Source organism: Balaenoptera acutorostrata, chromosome 14, assembly GCF_949987535.1.
Source record: "Balaenoptera acutorostrata chromosome 14, mBalAcu1.1, whole genome shotgun sequence".
Lineage (NCBI taxonomy): Eukaryota > Metazoa > Chordata > Mammalia > Artiodactyla > Balaenopteridae > Balaenoptera > Balaenoptera acutorostrata.
Window position 1 is genome coordinate 53,150,540 of NC_080077.1, and position 20,083 is coordinate 53,170,622.

Here is a 20,083-nt window from a genome sequence, read left to right on the forward strand (position 1 = left end):
AGAAAATGAAATCATTACAGCTTTTTTTTTTTTTTTCAAACATCTTTATTGAAGTATAATTGCCTTACAATAGTGTGTTAGCATCTGCTTTATAACAAAGTGAATCAGTTATACATATACAATATGTTCCCATTTCTCTTCCCTCTTGCATCTCCCTCCCTCCCACCCTCCCCATCCCACCCCTCTAGGTGGTCACAAAGCACCGAGCTGATCTCCCTGTGCTATGCGGCTGCTTCCCACTAGTTATCTATTTTACATTTGGTAGTGTATATATGTCCATGACACTCTCTTACCCTGTCACATCTCACCCCACCCCCTCCCCATATCCTCAAGTCCATTCTCTAGTAGGTCTGTGTCTTTATTCCCGTCTTGCCACTAGGTTCTTCATGGCCTTTTTTTTTTTTTTTTTCCCTTAGATTCCATATATATGTGTTAGCATACTGTATTTGTTTTTCTCTTTCTGACTTACTTCACTCTGTATGACAGACTCTAACTCCATCCACCTGATTACAAATACCTCCATTTCATTTCTTTTTATGGCTGAGTAATATTCCATTGTATATATGTGCCACATCTTCTTTATCCATTCATCTGTCGATGGACATTTAGGTTGCTTCCATGTCCTGGCTATTGTAAATAGAGCTGCAATGAACATTTTGGTACATGACTCTTTTTGACCTATGGTTTTCTCAGGGTATATGCCCAGTAGTGGGATTGCTGGGTCGTATGGTAGTTCTATTTGTAGTTTTTTAAGGAACCTCCATACTGTTCTCCATAGTGGCTGTATCAATTTACATTCCCACCAACAGTGCAAGAGTGTTCCCTTTCCTCCACACCCTCTCCAGCATTTATTGTTTCTAGATTTTTTGATGATGGCCATTCTGACCGGTGTGAGATGATATCTCATTGTAGTTTTGATTTGCATTTCTCTAATGATTAATGATGTTGAGCATTCTTTCATGTGTCTGTAGGCCATCTGTATATCTTCTTTGGAGAAATGTCTATTTAGATCTTCTGCCCATTTTTGGATTGGGTTGTTCGTTTTTTTGTTATTGAGCTGCATGAGCTGCTTGTAAATCTTGGAGATTAATCCTTTGTCAGTTGCTTCATTTGCAAATATTTTCTCCCATTCTGAGGGTTGTCTTTTGGTCTTGTTTATGGTTTCCTTTGCTGTGCAAAAGCTTTTCAGTTTCATTAGGTCCCATTTGTTTATTTGTGTTCTTATTTCCATTTCTCTGGGAGCTGGGTCAAAAAGAATCTTGCTGTGATGTATGTCATAGAGTGTTCTGCCTATGTTTTCCTCTAAGAGTTTGATAGTGTCTGCCCTTACACTTAGGTCTTTAATCCATTTTGAGTTTATTTTTGTGCATGGTGTCAGGGAGTGTTCTAATTTCATACTTTTACATGTTCCTGTCCAATTTTCCCAGCACCACTTATTGAAGAGGCTGTCTTTTCTCCACTGTATATGCTTGCCTCCTTTATCAAAGATAAGTTGACCATATGTGTGTGGGTTTATCTCTGGGCTTTCTATCCTGTTCCATTGATCTATATTTCTGTTTTTGTGCCAATACCAAACTGTCTTGATTACTGAAGCTTTGTAATATAGTCTGAAGTCAGGGAGCCTGATTCCCCCAGCTCCATTTTTCGTTCTCAAGATTGCTTTGGCTATTCGGGGTCTTTTGTGTTTCCATACAAATAGTGAAATTTTTTGTTCTAGTTCTGTGAAAAATGCCAGTGGTAGTTTGATAGGGATTGCATTGAATCTGTAGATTGCTTTGGGTAGTAGAGACATTTTCACAATGTTGATTCTTCCAATCCAGGAACATGGTATATCTCTCCATCTATTTGTATCATCTTTAATTTCTTTCATCAGTGTCTTATAATTTTCTGCATACAGGTCTTTTGTCTCCTTAGGTAGGTTTATTCCTAGATATTTTATTCTTTTTGTTGCAATGGTAAATGGGAGTGTTTTCTTAATTTCACTTTCAGATTTTTCGTCATTAGTGTATAGAAATGCAAGAGATTTCTGTGCATTAATTTTGTATCCTGCTACTTTACCAAATTCATTGATTAGCTCTAGGAGTTTTCTGGTAGCATCTTTAGGATTCTCTATGTACAGTATCATGTCATCTGCAAATAGTGATAGCTTTACTTCTTTTCCGATTTGGATTCCTTTTATTTCTTTGTCTTCTCTGATTGCTGTGGCTAACACTTCCAAAACTATGTTGAATAATAGTGGTGAGAGTGGGCAACCTTGTCTTGTTCCTGATCTTAGTGGAAATGGTTTCAGTTTTTCACCATTGAGGACAATGTTGGCTGTGGGTTTGTCATATATGGCCTTTATTATGTTGAGGAAAGTTCCCTCTATGCCTACTTTCTGCAGGGCTTTTATCATAAATGGGTGTTGAATTTTGTCAAAAGCTTTCTCTGCATCTATTGAGATGATCATATGGTTTTTCTCCTTCAATTTGTTAATATGGTGTATCACATTGATTGATTTGCGTATATTGAAGAATCCTTGCATTCCTGGGATAAACCCCACTTGATCATGGTGTATGATCCTTTTAATGTGCTGTTGGATTCTGTTTGCTAGTATTTTGTTGAGGATTTTTGCATCTATGTTCATCAGTGATATTGGCCTGTAGTTTTCTTTCTTTGTGACATCTTTGTCTGGTTTTGGTATCAGGGTGATGGTGGCCTCGTAGAATGAGTTTGGGAGTGTTCCTCCCTCTGCAATATTTTGGAAGAGTTTGAGAAGGATAGGTGTTAACTCTTCTCTAAATGTTTGATAGAATTCGCCTGTGAAGCCATCTGGTCCTGGGCTTTTGTTTGTTGGAAGGTTTTTAATCACAGTTTCAATTTCAGTGCTTGTGATTGGTCTGTTCATATTTTCTATTTCTTCCTGGTTCAGTCTCGGCAGTTTGTGCATTTCTAAGAATCTGTCCATTTCTTCCAGGTTGTCCATTTTATTGGCATATAGTTGCTTGTAGTAATCTCTCATGATCTTTTGTATTTCTGCAGTGTCAGTGGTTACTTCTCCTTTTTCATTTCTAATTCTATTGATCTGAGTCTTCTCCCTTTTTCTCTTGATGAGTCTGGCTAATGGTTTATCAATTTTGTTTATCTGCTCAAAGAACCAGCTTTTAGTTTCATTGATTTTTGCTATTGTTTCCTTCATTTCTTTTTCATTTATTTCTGACCTGATCTTTATAATTTCTTTCCTTCTGCTGGCTTTGGGGTTTTTTTGTTCTTCTTTCTCTAATTGCTTTAGGTGCAAGGTTAGGTTGTTTATTCGAGATGTTTCCTGTTTCTTGAGGTAGGCTTGTATTGCTATAAACTTCCCTCTTAGCACTGCTTTTGCTGTGTCCCATAGGTTTTGGGTCGTCGTGTCTCCATTGTCATTTGTTTCTAGGTATTTTTTGATTTCCCCTTTGATTTCTTCAGTAATCACTTCGTTATTAAGTAATGTATTGTGTAGCCTCCATGTGTTTGTATTTTTTACAGATCTTTTCCTGTAATTGATATCTAGTCTCATAGCGTTGTGGTCGGAAAAGATACTTGATACGATTTCAATTTTCTTAAATTTACCAAGGCTTGATTTGTGACCCAAGATATGATCTATCCTGGAGAATGTTCCATGAGCACTTGAGAAAAATGTGTATTCTGTTGTTTTTGGGTGGAATGTCCTATAAATATCAATTACGTCCATATTGTTTAATGTATCATTTAAAGCTTGTGTTTCCTTATTTATTTTCATTTTGGATGATCTGTCCATTGGTGAAAGTGGGGTGTTAAAGTCCCCTACTATGATTGTGTTGCTCTCAATTTCCCCTTTCATGGCTGTTAGTATTTGCCTTATGTATTGAGGTGCTCCTATGTTGGGTGCATAAATATTTACAATTGTTATACCTTCCTCTTGGATCGATCCCTTGATCATTATATAGTGTCCTTCTTTGTCTCTTGTAATAGTCTTTATTTTAAAGTCTATTTTGTCTGATATGAGAATTGCTACTCCAGCTTTCTTTTGATTTCCATTTGCATGGAATATCTTTTTCCATCCCCTCACTTTCAGTCTATATGTGTCCCTAGGTCTGAAGTGGGTCTCTTGTAGACAGCATATGTATGGGTCTTGTTTTTGTATCCATTCAGCCAGCCTGTGTCTTTTGGTGGGAGCATTTAATCCATTTACATTCAAGGTAATTATCGATATGTATGTTCCTATTCCCATTTTCTTAAATGTATTGGGTTTGTTATTGTAGGTGTTTTCCTTCTCTTGTGTTTCTTGCCTAGAGAATTTCCTTTAGCATTTGTTGTAAAGCTGGTTTGGTGGTGCTGAACTCTCTCAGCTTTTGCTTGTCTGTAAAGGTTTTAATTTCTCCATCGAATCTGAATGAGATCCTTGCTGGGTAGAGTAATCTTGGTTGTAGGTTTTTCTCCTTCATGACTTTAAGTATATCCTGCCACTCCCTTCTGGCTTGCAGAGTTTCTGCTGAGAGATCAGATGTTAACCTTATGGGGATTCCCTTGTGTGTTATTTGTTTTTTTTTCCCTTGCTGCCTTTAATATGTTTTCCTTATATTTAATTTTTGACAGTTTGATTAATATGTGTCTTGGCGTGTTCCTCCTTGGGTTTATCCTGTATGGGACTCTCTGTGCTTCCAGGACTTGATTAACTATTTCCTTTCCCATATTAGGGAAGTTTTCAACTATAATCTCTTCAAAAATTTTCTCAGTCCCTTTCTTTTTCTCTTCTTCTTCTGGTACCCCTATAATTCGAATGTTGGCACGTTTAATGTTGTCCCAGAGGTCCCTGAGACTGTCCTCAGTTCTTTTCATTCTTTTTTCTTTATCCTGCTCTGTAGTAGTTATTTCCACCATTTTATCTTCCAGGTCACTTATCCTTTCTTCTGCCTCAGTTATTCTACTATTGATCCCATCTAGAGTATTTTTAATTTCATTTATTGTGTTTTTCATCATTGCTTGGTTCCTCTTTAGTTCTTCTACATCCTTGTTAAATGTTTCTTGCATTTTGTCTATTCTATTTCCAAGATTTTGGATCATCCTTACTATCATTATTCTGAATTCTTTTTCAGGTAGACTACCTATTTCCTCTTCATTTGTTAAGTCCAGTGTGTTTTGAGCCTGCTCCTTCATCTGCTGTGTGTTTTTCTGTCGTCTCATTTTGCCTATCTTACTGTGTTTGGGGTCTCCTTTTCACAGGCTGCAGGTTCGTAGTTCCCGTTGTTTTTGGTATCTGTCCCCAGTGGCTAAGGTTGGTTCAGTGGGTTGTGTAGGCTTCCTGGTGGAGGGAACTAGTGCCTGAGTTCTGCTGGCTGAGGCTAGATCTTGTCTTTCTGGTGGGCACGTCCACGTCTGGTGGTGTATTTTGGGGAGTTTGTGGCCTTATTATGATTTTAGGCAGCCTCTCTGCTAATGGATGGGGTTGTGTTCCTGTCTAGCTAGTTGTTTGGCATAGGGTGTCCAGCACTGTAGCTTGCTGGTCGTTGAGTGAAGCTGGTTCTTGATGTTGAGATGGAGATCTCTGGGAGATTTTTGCCGTTTGGTATTACGTGGAGCTGGGAGGTCTCTTGTGGACCAGTGTTCTGAAGTTGGCTCTCCCACCTCAGAGGCACGGCCCTGATGCCTGGCTGGAGCACCAAGAGCCTTTCGTCCACACAGCTCAGAGTAAAAGGGAGAAAAAATAGAAAGAAAGAAAGAAAGAGGCTATAATATAGTGAAGTAAAATAAAGCTATTGTAAGGCAAAGCTATACAGACAAAATCTCACCCAGAAGCATATACATATACACTCACAAAAAAAAGGAAAAGGGGAAAAATTAATATCTCCTGCTCCCAGAGTCCACCTCCTGAATTTGGGATGATTCGTTGTCTATTCAGGTATTCAGCAGATGCAGGCACATCAAGTTGTTTGTGGAGCTTTAATCCGCTGCTTCTGAGGCTGCTGGGAGAGATTTCCCCTTCTCTTCCCTGTTCGCACAGCTCCTGGGGTTCAGCTTTGGATTTGGACCCGCCTCTGCGTGTAGGTCGCCTGAGGGCGTCTGTTCCCCACCCAGACAGGACGGGGTTAAAGGAGCAGCTGCTTCGGGGACTCTGGCTCACCCAGGCCGCGGGGAGGGAGGGGTACGGAGGAGGCGGGGCGAGCCTGCGGCGGCGGCCGAGGCCGGCGTGACGTTGCACCAGCTCGAGGCGCGCAGTGCGTTCTCCCGGGGATGTTGTCCCCGGATCCCGGGACCCTGGCAGTGGCGGGCTGCACAGGCTCCCGGGAGGGGAGGTGTGGAGAGTGACCTGTGCTCACACACAGGCTTTTTGGAGGTGGCAGCAGCAGCCCCAGCGTCTCACGCCCGTCTCTGGGGTCCGCGCTGATCGCCGCGGCTCGCGCCCTTCTCTGGAGTTCGTTTAGGCGGCGCTCTGAATCCCCTCTCCTTGCGCGCAGCGAAACAAAGAGGCAAGAAAAAGTCTCTTGCCTCTTCGGCAGCTGCAGACCTTTTCCCGGTCTCCCTCCCGGCTAGCTGTGGTGCGCCAACCCCTTCAGGCTGTGTTCACGCCGCCAGCCCCAGTCCTCTCCCTGCGATCCGACCCGCAGCCCGATCCTCAGCTCCCAGCCCCGCCCGCCCCGGCGGGGGAGCAGACAAGCCTCTCGGGCTGGTGAGCGCCGCTCGGCGCCGAGCCTCTGTGCGGGAGTCTCTCCGATTTTCCCTCTGCGCCCCTGTTGCTGTGGGATCCGCGCTGATAGCCGCGGCTCGCGCCCTTCTCTGGAGTTCGTTTAGGCGGCGCTCTGAATCCCCTCTCCTTGCCCGCCGCGAAACAAAGAGGCAAGAAAAAGTCTCTTGCCTCTTCGGCAGCTGCAGACCTTTTCCCGGTCTCCCTCCCGGCTAGCTGTGGTGCGCCAACCCCTTCAGGCTGTGTTCACGCCGCCAGCCCCAGTCCTCTCCCTGCGATCCGACCCGCAGCCCGATCCTCAGCTCCCAGCCCCGCCCGCCCCGGCGGGGGAGCAGACAAGCCTCTCGGGCTGGTGAGCGCCGCTCGGCGCCGAGCCTCTGTGCGGGAGTCTCTCCGATTTTCCCTCTGCGCCCCTGTTGCTGTGGGATCCGCGCTGATAGCCGCGGCTCACGCCCTTCTCTGGAGTTCGTTTAGGCGGCGCTCTGAATCCCCTCTCCTTGCCCGCCGCGAAACAAAGAGGCAAGAAAAAGTCTCTTGCCTCTTCGGCAGCTGCAGACCTTTTCCCGGTCTCCCTCCCGGCTAGCTGTGGTGCGCCAACCCCTTCAGGCTGTGTTCACGCTGCCAGCCCCAGTCCTCTCCCTGCGATCCGACCGAAGCCGAGCCTCAGCTCCCAGCCCCGCCCGCCCCGGCGGGTGAGCAGACAAGCCTCTCGGGCTGGTGAGCGCTGCTGGGCGCCGAGCCTCTGTGCGGGAACCTCTCCGCTTTGCCCTCCGCACCCCTGTGGCTGCGCTCTCCTCTGTGGCTCCAAAGCTTCCCCCCTCCGCCACCCGCAGTCTCCGCCCGCGAAGGGGCTTCCTAGTGCGTGGAAACCTTTCCTCCTTCACAGCTCCCTCCCACTGGTGCAGGTGCCGTCCCTATTCTTTTGTCTCTGTTATTTCTTTTTTCTTTTGCCCTACCCAAGTACGGGGGGAGTTTCTTGCCTTTTTGGAGGTCGGACGTTTTCTGCCAGCGTTCAGTGGGTGTTCTGTAGGAGCCGTTCCACGTGTAGATGTATTTCTACTGTATCTGTGGGAAGGAATGTGATCTCCGCGTCTTACTCTTCCGCCATCTTCTCCAATCCCCCCATTACAGCTTTTAATGTAGTTCTGTATCAGACTTAAGGTTGAAGCCTCTAGGGAAAGTCAGCAAGGCCAGAAAGCCATCTTTGTCTGTGGAACACCTGCAAACTAAATGTGGGTACCCCTTAGCCTTCAGATCTTTGTGTCTCAGTGTTATTTTAATTTTCATATTTATTCTTTGGATTCTGGGGTTAGATATTTCAGTTACACTTTTGGCATGCTGCATATTAGCCTTGGGCATGTGCCCTTTTTGTCTTATCTTGAAGCCAAACAGAGCAAATAATGCTTTTCTTTCTTTAAAAATTTTCTATGCTCATATCTCTGTACTTACTCTTCCTTATTCATACAAAAATAATGGTGTCAGAAAAAATGAGAGTTAAAGATTTGCTGAGATAATTTATGAGCAGTTCATTCGTGTTATCTACCCACGATCTCTAGGGACAGTTCATTTAAATGAAAACTGCTAATATTTCTAGAAAGCCAGGCTGCTGCTTCACTTAGTCATGCAAGTGAGAATTCTGCTCACAGGTCAGAGGCCACAGGTGCATCTACAGGCCTGTCATCTCATGTTTAGGAACCGCCAACCAACCTTTCTGGTCTTTTTCATAGGTGGTGGGAAGAAGATGGGGAATGATGCAGTTTCCAGATGTCAAGGTCTAAGTGGGTCAAGTCAGAACCTCTTTGGGAATGCCTAGTCCACAATGGTCAGGATACCAAAGCAGATTGCAGTGGTTAGCAGAAAATTGACAAACCCGTCAGATTTATTTGAGGAGATGGCAACTTGTGGATTAAATTGCTCCACTAGTGATTTTCCTTTCCTTAGATCAAATTCATATGTAATATTCGTGTGCATCTACTACTATGGGAGAAAGATGGCAAGGAGAACCCTAACTTTGGACTTCTCTGGTTTATTTTTATTCATTTATTTATTTTTATTGAAGTATAGTTGATTTACAATGTGTTAATTTCTGCTGTACAGCAACATGATTCAGTTATACATATATATATACACACATTCTTTTTTTTTTTAAATTAATTAATTAATTAATTTATTTATTTTTTTGGCTGTGTTGGGTCTTCGTTTCTGTGCGAGGGCTTTCTCCAGTTGTGGCAAGCGGGGGCCACTCTTCATCGCGGTGCGCGGGCCTCTCACTATCGCGGCCTCTCTTGTTGCGGAGCACGGGCTCCAGACGCGCAGGCTCAGCAGTTGTGGCTCACGGGCCCAGTTGCTCCGCGGCATGTGGGATCTTCCCAGACCAGGGCTCGAACCCGTGTCCCCTGCATTGGCAGGCAGATTCTCAACCACTGCGCCACCAGGGAAGCCCCACACATTCTTTTTTATGTTCTTTTCCATTATGGTTTATCATAGCATATTGAATTTAGTTCCCTGTGCTCTACGGTAGGACCTTGTTGTTTATCCTGGATTATTTTAAAATTTTCCATTGCTTTAAATCTTGAGGAAATATTTTGAATATTTTCTTTATTACTGAAAGTGATTGCTATTTGATCTTTATGTTCTTTCAAATTCAGAAAATCACTTTATGGTGGAAGAAAAAAATTAAGCCTTTGAAAGATATTTCTTCTGGTTGAATGTGATTCAGTTAGCTTCAGTGTTAAAATATTATGCCTACCGCTATGCTGTGCCCTAATCTTGAGAGCACCAGGCATTTTGGACAAGTCAGTTACCCAGTTGGCCCTGTTTCGTTCTTTTGTAAAATGAGAATATTTGGACTAGTGAGCTCTTGGATACCTTCCAACTCTGTAGTATGTGGTTTTATGACATGAGTGGCTGTATTAGATTTTACCCTAAAATGAACATTTACTGAATAATGTCAATGATTTAAATGTAAGCCTAGTCCTACTGTGAGTATTAGTAGAACACAGAACAATGTTTACTGTGTTCAAATGACATTTTAATATAGGGTCAACTTTCCAGTTCTTGTTTTTATTTTTTTTTGAAATCTATATCTCCAATATAATTCTGTTTACAATTATAACCTTTCTGCATGTATCTAACATGCATGAAGTTACTTTATAATATCAATAAGTCTAAATTTTTATTGTACAAATATCTTTTGTAAATTGTTTTGATTCCTGTATATAGGAACCCAGAAGAAAAGTGAATCACTGTGTTCAGTGCCAGATTTTTTTTCCCTGTGAATACATATAACTATTTATTAAATAATTAATATAATCTTAATTTTTAAAAATGTGTTCGAGTTGATTTTTTTTTTTATGTTAACTATTGCACTGTATTATTTGTAAAGTATAATTCATCAAAAAGTATGCTGTTGAGTTGATTTTTGAAGAGAAAAATTTGTAGCTGCCTTTTGAAAGATACTTTCTTAGAGGACAGGCTAGAGAATGAAGAGCGTGGGCAAAGGTAGGTTAACCTTACCTTCATTTAACATGAAGTTCCAAGATAGATGTTCTATTTACTTAACAATTAATAAGATATTTAAATATTACATATGATTTTCTGTAGACTTTTTTCTTTTTTTTTTTTTTTTAAATTTATTTTTATTTATTTATTTTTGGCTGCACTGGGTCTTCGTTGCTGTGTGCGGGCCCTCTCCAGTTGCGGAGAGCGGGGGTTGCTCAGCAGTTGTGGAGCAGGGGCTCAGCTGCTCCGCAGCATGTGGGATCCTCCCGGGCCAGGGCTCGAACCCGTGTCCCCCGCACTGGCAGGCAGACTCCCAACCACTGTGCCACCAGGGAAGTCCCTCTGTAGACTTTTTACTATACTTTTCAGGGAATGATATCTCTTGTTCCACTAAGCAATCCTGTTAACATATTTTGAGTCATGTATTTTTGCTGATGTACGGTAGTGCTTTTTTAAGGTGGAATTGACAGCACCCGGAAACAGATTTGATGCAAGTTCGAGGCCACATAAAATTGCTGCTGTGTACTAAGCACGTAAAGGAGCATTATAACTCTGTGTCCATGTTTGCTTGGCCTGGTGTGGTTGTCTTATTCTTGGAATGGACACAGAGAATGCCATTAAAAGGCACAAAGAAATAAATGGACTTTTCTCTTTTCATGTCTTCATCAAACCAGTATTTGCAGAGTTCCTTCTGTTCCTCCTCTTTTTACAGTCCACCAGGAATCAAACATTTCATATTTGAAAGACTGTATGAAACTTCCTCCTTTGATCCCTCCTCTCTGTAAGGATTCACAAATGCCAGCATTCCTCCTAGTTAAGCTTTCATTCAGCTTTTTCTTTGCTTCCTTTCATAATTTAGTGGTGAATTACCAATTATTTTATTTATTTTTTTTTAAAAGATGTTTCAGCTTGCAGACTTGAGCTTTCAATTTTCTTGGTTTCACTGTCCTATAGTAAAAAATAGTCTGTCTGGCATTAACTGAAACTTCCTCACTGAGTACACATGCAACAACAACCTAACATAGAGAATAATGATCGTTGGTTATAACCATGACCCTAGGGCAGTGCAAGGTACCTAAATGCTTTCTGATTTATTCAAGAAAGATAAGATCATAATCAACTCAATTTGTTGTGCATTTTGTTCCAATTCATTTGACAAGTACTAATCTATGTTTAGTAAGTGGATATTAACAAGAATACCCCATTCCCCGATCCAAGAGAGTACCAGCATGTTTGTTGTGTTTTACTTCAACTCTGTTGTAGAGATGTTCTGCATGAAAGATGTTTTTAATTAAAACACTGGAGAAGGTAATGCTAGCACCCCTTATATTAGGGTCATGTTCTGAAGATTTCTCAAATCTTTCCCCCCCCCAAAATGGTTGAAGACTTAATAAAGAAAGAGATGGAATTCAGAAATCAGTATTCCTCTGGAAAGCCTCGCTATAGCAGTACTTCCTTCTAACCATTCACATTCCCTAGACATTTTTTGAAGATTCATTGGAGCAAAAGTTTATTGAGTACTTACTACGTATAAGATAATGTGATAGGAAGTAAACAACGGGGTCAGGAATGAAGGGAAATAGAACTACGCTGTTGATAGTTTTGTGACTGTCAAGGACTTCACACTCTAACAGTTCCTTAAATTAACTTTCGGGCCTATAGTTATAAATCTGGGGGAGTTTTGGTATATTTTTATTTTTGGAATTTGAGCATTTTGCAGCATTCAACTGGAAACCACCAGGAAGGCGAATGATCTATTCAAAAGTCCACAAGTGTGTGTGTGTATGTTAATATAGCTTTATTGAGAAATGATTTACATACCATAAAATTCACCCTTTTAAAGAGTCCAGTTCTTTGGGTTTTAGTATACTTACAGAGTTGTGCAGTCATCACCACTGTCTAATTTTAGAACATTTTCATCATCCGCAAAACAACTGTACCCATTAGTGGTCACTTCTGCTAACTCTTCACCACTAATCTGATTTCTGTCTTTATGGATTTGCCTATTCTGGACATTTCATGTAAACGGAATTATAGAATATTTGTCTTTTTGTGTCTGGCTTCTTTCACTTTGCATAATGTGTTCAAGGTTCATCTATTTTGTATCATATATTAATACTTCATTTCTTTTTATGACTGAATAATATTCTTTTGCATGGATTTACCACATTTTGTTTATCCATCAATCAGCTGATGGATATTTGAGTTGTTACTGCTCTTTGGCTATTATGAATAATACTGCTGTGTACATTTGTATGTTTTTATATAGATGTATGCTCTAATTTCTCTTGGATATACCTACGAGTGGAATTATTGGGTCATATGGTGACTTTGTTTAATCTTTTAAAACTGTTTTCTAAAGTGACTATGTGATTTTTCAATTCTACCATCAATGAATGAGGGTTCCAGTTTCTCTATATCCTCATCAGCACTTGTTGTTGTCTCTTTTTTAATTATAGCCATCCTAATGGGTGTGAAGTGGTATGTCATTGTGGCTTTGATTTGCATTTCCCTAATAGCTAATGACATTGAGCATCTTTTCATGAGCTTGCTGGCCACTTGAGTATCTTTGGAGAAATATCTACTTGAATCCTTTGCACATCTAAAAATTGTGTTATTTGTCTTTTTGTTGTTGCGTTGTAAGAGTTCTTTATATAATCTAGGTACAAACTCTTATCAGCTGTATGATTTGCAAATATTCTCTTCCATTCTGTGGGTTGTCTTTTTACTTTCTTGATGGTATCCTTTGAAACACAAAAGTTTTTAATTTTGATGACATCAGTTTATTTTTTTCTTTTGTTGCTCATGTCGTATCTAAGAAACCATTGCCTAATACAAGGCTATGAAGATTTACTCCTATAATTTCTTCTAAGAGTTTATAGTTTAGTTCTATGATCCATTTTGAGTTAAATTTTGTCTATGGTGTGAGGTAAGGGTCCAGCTTCATTCTTTAGTATGTAGCTACCCAGTTGTCCCATACTATTTATACTGTTCTTTCCCCCCATTGAATGAACTTGGCACCCTTGTCAAAAATCAGTTGATCATAAATGTAAGGGTTTATTTCTGTATTCTCAAGTCTGTTCCATTTATCTGTATGTCTGTCTTTATGCCATTGCCACACTGTCTTTATTATTGTGGCTTTGTAGTAAGTTTTGAAATTCCACACATGATTTTTTTACTTTGTACTTTTCCTCATTGCCCACATCCTTTTGGTTACCAGTTTTCAACTCTCACTTTATAATATTTTTCAGACTGGTGTGAGACTATTTGTGCCCCCACTAACAATTCATTGTTTTAGGATCTTAGTTGTTTGTTGTTATTGTTGTTTTGTTGCCCAGACCTCCTTTCTGCACCCCCACCCCCACCCAAAAGCAGTAGCTTCTTAACTGCTTCTTCTTTTTTTTTTTTTTTTTAATTCAGTTCAGCAAGTACATGTGCTTTAACTGGTTCTTTACATTAATTCATTCAACCATTTTTGTTTGTTTACTTGCTGAACTTGACATTATATGGGTATTGGGGGGTATAATGATGAATATGTCAGATACAATCTATAGTCTTGTAGACCTTACATTCTAGTTGCAAAAGCACAATAAATAAGTTTAAAACAATTAGTATGATGAAGGGAATTAAGCAAAATTATCTTTATAAAAATAAATCTAATCTGGCTACTTTCCTGATTAAAATTCTTCAGTAACTCCCCATTACTTTCAGGATGGTGTTCAAGTTCCTGATTTAATTATAAGATCACTTTATCTTATCTAATTATAAGAGAACTTTTTTCAACATTAACATCTTTCTAGTAAGTTCTCTGCTATCCTCCTTTGTGAATATTTCTTATAGACTGTGTAAACCCTGTATTAAACCTTTTAAAAATTCATCTGTAGCTATAAAAAATTTGCAGTAGGCTCTTACAGTATTGGCTTGTATATTGGAATATACTTTAATTAAATGCTATAATTTTAATGAAGTATTTATAAGGAATATGAAGTATTTTAAAGGAGTCTATTGACATCTTAATAAGGAAGTCAAAAAGTACAGTTGCAAAAGTTATCTCTTTAGTGAGATAGTAGTAGTGAAAGCATTGTAGTTGCATTGCATGAAACTAGATCATAGCAAGTCTATCTAATTGTGGTCTTTGAATGTGCCAAATGTTCTAAAATATTAAATTATGCCTTTGACCATACTGCCTGGCTTATTTAAAAAAACACTTAACAGGGCTTCCCTGGTGGCGCAGTGGTTAAGAATCTGCCTGCCAATGCAGGGGACACGGGTTCAAGCCCTGGTTCCGGGAAGATCCCACATGCCATGGAACAGCTAAGCCCGTGCACCACAACTACTGAGCCTGTGCTCTAGAGCCCACGTGCCTCAGCTACTGAGCCCATGTGCCACAACTACTGAAGCCCACGTGCCTAGAGCCCGTGCTCTGCAACAAGAGAAGCCACTGCAATGAGAAGCGCACGCACTGCAACGAAGAGTAGCCCCCGCTCAATGCAACTAGAGAAAGCCCACGCTCAGCAATGAAGACCCAATGCAGCCAAAAATAAAAACAAGCAAACAAACAAAAAAAACACGTAATGAATTTACTACTTCAATTTCTTGGATATGGTAAGTAAACATAAGCAGCACCATAAGAAAATGGAACATATCCATGAATGAGGTAAAAAAAAAAAATGCATTTCCAAGATAACCAAGGTGAATGAGTCAATTTTCTGTTGCCATAAATTCTGTTGTTACTGAGTATTTAATAGTATTTTACATATGCTCTTTGATTTAAAACTGTTTTCTATCTCAATTGGTGATGAAATACAAAACCCAGAAGACAAGGGCTGGATTTGGCCCCTTTCCAGCCTTATGATAATGGAGATCAGAGTCAAGAAAAGTCAAGACTAGCTCATTAGTCTAACAAATATTTATTGAATGTTTACTATGTGCCGCATACTGTTTTATGCACCAGGAATACCAGTATGTTTGCCAGTATGGCCATGGCAAACAAGGCGCCTGCCATCAGGGAGTTTAGGAGTTGATAGGGTAGACTGATAAAGAGAAATGAGGGGATGGCATAAAATACAGTCCAATGGGCACTGTTTTTCCTAAAATAAACCTTTAAGTTTTCCTTTTACCTCTTTTAGCACATTCCATTCTTTAATTCAGATTATTAACAACTTTTGGGGAAAGAAAGAAATAGTAGAAAAATAAATCTACAGAGACTTCCAGTTTCTGCTCTGACATGTAAAGAGCTTAGAAGTTGTTGCTCCCCTTCTCACAAGAAAAAAACTCAAAAACTGAAAATCAGTAACTTTTAATAGATTTCTCAGAGAGTTGAGGTCATAGGGCAAATCACCACTCTGAAAACTAGAGAGACAGGTGAATACGGAGAATCACAGCTTGCTAGGAGCATGAGCTGCTGCAACTGGTAGGATCACTTAAATGATAACTTACTAGTTGCTGAGGACCGAGTGTGGACTAGCTTGAGAGTTAAAAGCTCCTGGGAATCCAGTTTAAGGAGGTCCCCACACTTTCATGACTTTTATCTCCAGGTGTCTCACCACCTTTTCAGGCTGAAGATCTGAGAAAAATCCCCTCATACTTCTGACAGGTGGAGGGGGAAAGTAACCATTTTGAAACGCTCCCACTTCTATTCTCAGTAAGGAAGGCCAGCCCTCAAAGGACACTCCTAGAGTTTTATCTGACCTAGGGAAAGGGCAGTTAGGCAGCTTATCCCCCTGTATCCTTTCTTTCTCATATAAGAGGATGGAAAAACACTAAGAATCTCTTCTGAAGGTTACAGCCCAGGGGCTCAGGCCCACTAAAAAAAACCTGAGATTTAATCATAAGAATATAGAAGACTTCTCCCACAGTACCTTCAGACCACATCAACAGAGCTCCAGTAAAGTAACAATGGATTACAACTGAGAGAGCTACAAGACACAGACCCTATTTAAGAGGGAGTTTCTAGGGAAACCCAAAGATAACAGGAAAGACCAAAAAAAGGACACTAGAGGAAATTGAAACCTCTGATGCCTACAGCTACAGCAAACATTAAGCGCAGCCTAGCTCCTAGGCAGATAAACATATAACCTCACGCTAAAGGCCTGTTTTCAGTAAAGCACAAAGGCAATCACTACAACAGGGGGAAAAAACTTTCCTAAATATAAAAGAAATCTTACAAATGAAAAAGCCAAAGAAAACAGGTAATAGAGAAATAAAATATAACATATAAACATAATAATTATAAAATAATGTGGCATAGTTAAGACCAAACATATGAATTATATCAGTAAGTGTGAATAGCCTCAACTCACCTCACCTATTAACAAAAAAATATTTTCAATTTGGTGTTTTCAAAAAAAGCTACTATATGCTGTGCACAAGGGTTACACCTAAAACAACATGATTTAGAAAAGCCAAAAATAAAGGGGTGAGTAAAGGAATACCACACAAATCAAAAATGATTAAAAAGCAGAGGGTATAGTTCTGACACCAGGCAAAGTAGAAGCCAAGTCAAAAATTATTAAAAATGAGGAAGAACACATTTTAATATAAAAAGCCACAATTCATAATGAAGTTATAACAGTTACAGGTATCTATGCAGTAGATAAAATGGTACCCACATTTATAAAGCAAAAAATACAAGACATACAAGGAGACATAAGCATGCTAATTTATACTGGGAGACTTCAACACACCACTTTCAATACAAGACAGACAAATATATAAAAGACCTTAACAATATAATCAAATAGATAGGTATGTGTATATATATCAAACTTTAAGCTCTAATACAAAATACATCTTTTTCTCAAGTGCATGTGAAATGTTCACAAAAATTGATCATTACTAGGTCACAAAAGTAAACATCATTTAAGTGTCATAATATAGAAATATTAGAAGCTGCATGCTTTGATCAAATGCAGTAAAGCCATACAGCACAAACTAACACAACATTGTAAAGCCACTATACTCCGATAAAAATTAATTTAAAAAATGCGGTAAAGCCAGAAATTACTTTACAAATTAAAAAAACCCAAAGTATAAAATAAACATCCATGCTGATATATATATATATATATATATATATACACACACACACACACACATACACACGTATATACCCATCTATTTCCTATTTCTTTTTGCAGAGAGGACTTAGAAATAATGATACCCCAGTAGTAATGAGGACATTTCATGCCATATAATGGTTACTACATACCTTCTCCACTAAGAAGAACCACAGTCCCCTTTGAAAGGACAAGATGTCCCTGGAACATCTTTTTGTGACCAAAAATGGGAAGTGCTCAGAAATGATGAGGTCACGTCCAAAGGACAGGAACCAGATTGGATGAACTCCCACACGCCAGATCTCAAACAATGTGAGTATCAAAGGAGTGAAAATAATGAATTATAATTCATTGAACCAAATAAGAATGCATGAGTTCATACTGATAAAAATAAATAGATAGATAGGTAGATAAAAGAAAAGGGAAATTTCTTTGTTAAAGTACAATATAATGCCAACTATGAAAGTAGAAAAAATAATAGAAATAGAAAATCACCATTTGGCATCCATCAAAATAATAATTGTTTTAGGCAAGAATCATCAGTAGACATTAAAATTGGTAGGTAAAGTGTGATCAGGAATAGAATATTTTAATAATTTCTAAGTATCTACCCATAATATTAATTACAAAGGGAAAAACAGTAACTGGAGAAAACTAGCAGACACCACCTTGACAAAGTTGTAAACCCAGCATCACCAATATTGAGACAAATTAACCTTGTATGCTTCTTGTACTAAAAAGAACACAACATTACTTCCATGGTATTCCTGCCAAAAATGCATAACCTGAAATCTAATCATGTGAAAAATTAAGAAAGGCTCAATATGGGAGGCTTTCTACAAAATAACTTCAAAAACTTTACTATCAAAAGGAAAAACAAAGACTAAAGAACTGTTCCATATTAAGGAGACTGACAAGTGAATACAGTGTGATCTGGGATTTTCTTTTGCTGTAAGGGACATTTTTGGGACGATTGGCAAAGCCAAATGAGGTCTGTTGATTAATCATTGTATCACTATTAATTTCCTGATATTTATATTTGTACTGAGTTATGTAAGAGAATGACCTTGTTTTTAAGAAATAAACAGTGAAGTATTTAGGGGTAAAAGAGCATCATGTCAGCAACTTGCTCTCAAACAGTTCAGGAAGAAATGAGTATTTTACATAGAGAAAATAATAGAGCAAATTGGTAAATTGTTAAAATTTGTATGTTGAGATTCTTTCTAGTCTTACGGCTTTTCTGTGAGCCTCAAATTATGTCAAAATTAAAAGTTGAAAGAAAAAAATTATTCAACAAAATACAAGGAGTTTTGCTCTAGGCACTTGAAAAATTATTAATTAATATCTGAGGGACTTTATAAATTTCTCTTTCCCATCTTAGTCTTGTTGGGGAAAGAAAGGACAGGGTTTAAAAATAAGAAGTGACACCCTGGGTCATCATCTGATAAGCACACAGGGCTATTCAAATGATCTATTTTGTTTCTGACCTGGACCACTTTTTTTTCTTCTTAGGTACTTAGTGCTCAGGGAAAATGTGGCTTAAATGCCTTTCTCAATGCATGTGTTGGAATGATATAGCTTCAGTAAAGATGTTTTACTAACCAAAAATTGAGTGTCTCAGAAAACCTAAGACATATGGTTGCCATAGCTAGCTGTAGCTTGGATACCTGAATTCAGAGGCTTAACTTCAGTCTCCTGGGTTGCTAGGATGAGCTTATACTTGACACTATTAATGTCAACTGGATAGTGTTGGACATGCAAATTCCTAGAATAAAAATAGAATCCACGTGGAATTAGGGTCGCTCCATTTCCCACAGTTCCCCTTTGGCAGTGATATCTAACTGCCCACTGGTCATCTCTATCAGGATATTGACTATGTGTCTAAAATCGAAATCCTTATACCAAACCCATTTCTCCTGCATTCCCATTATCCACTTGGTTGCTCACACTACACATCTGGAAGATAGCCTGAATTCTTTCTTCTTCCTGATTCTGTAATCCATATTCATTGTAACTCCTTAAATTTCTGAGCTCTACCTTCCTCTCAGTCACTACTATTACTGCCATAGTTCAGAGCTTCATCTTTGGCCTGTGTTTTGTTCTCCACCCCCCCCCCAACCCCCGCCAAAGATAAATGATCTTTCTATTGTCAGGCCCTCCACCCCCAACCCAAATCTATTTTCCACATAATCTGTTGAAATGATTTATTGAAATATGTCTTTACAGTCTTTGGTGGCTCCCCATTTCCTGCAGGAAAGATTCAAGCTCCTTAGCTTGTATTACAAAGTATTTATAATCCAGCAACTACTTGCCTCTGCATCTCATTTCTTGCCACTTATTACCTTGTATCACCTTTGCCCTGCAACAATAGTGGATTTCCATAGTGGAGTTCCAGGATGAAACCAAGTTGTTGCTCAACTGAGTCTTTGCAGATGCCGTTTTCTCTATGTAAAATGTTTTTCCTTCTCTCTCTACTTGGCTAAAGAGCTCGCTGTTCTAGCAACATGGTAGAATATGATAATATGGAACCCCTCTTGCTACAAATACCCAAGGGTACCAGACAGTACCTAAAGGAACTAGGAGGACGTCTGTGGCATTTTAATGACCTAGACTTTGGAATCCAGTGTCACTTCTACCATATTCTATTTGTCAAGGTAGTCACAAAGGCCCATCCAGTTTCGAGAGAGCGCACATAGATTATACTGCTTCATGGGAGGAATGTCAGGGTCTCAATGCAAAGAACATTTAAAATGGGAGATGTTGTTGCAGCCAAATTTGGAAATATAGTCTGCCACCATCCCCAAACCTGTGTCTTATTGTGAGTTTCAAGTCTGATTTTATCCTA

The 20,083-nt window shown here is 39.5% G+C and overlaps 1 protein-coding gene across 4 annotated transcripts in view; it reads left to right on the forward strand.

Moving 5' to 3' along the window:
* PDSS2 (decaprenyl diphosphate synthase subunit 2) overlaps positions 1 to 20,083 on the forward strand; it is a 285,207-nt gene that overhangs the window by 47,921 nt on the left and 217,203 nt on the right. Inside the window, exon 1 of one of the 4 annotated variants that reach the window (XM_057528000.1) lies at positions 17,492 to 17,550. The exons of the other annotated variants lie outside the window; for them this stretch is intronic. Within the exon in view, the coding sequence (XP_057383983.1) occupies positions 17,549 to 17,550 (2 nt within the window). The 5' untranslated portion in view covers positions 17,492 to 17,548. Of the gene's footprint in view, positions 1 to 17,491; positions 17,551 to 20,083 lie in introns of those variants that run through there. 4 annotated transcript variants of the gene reach the window in all.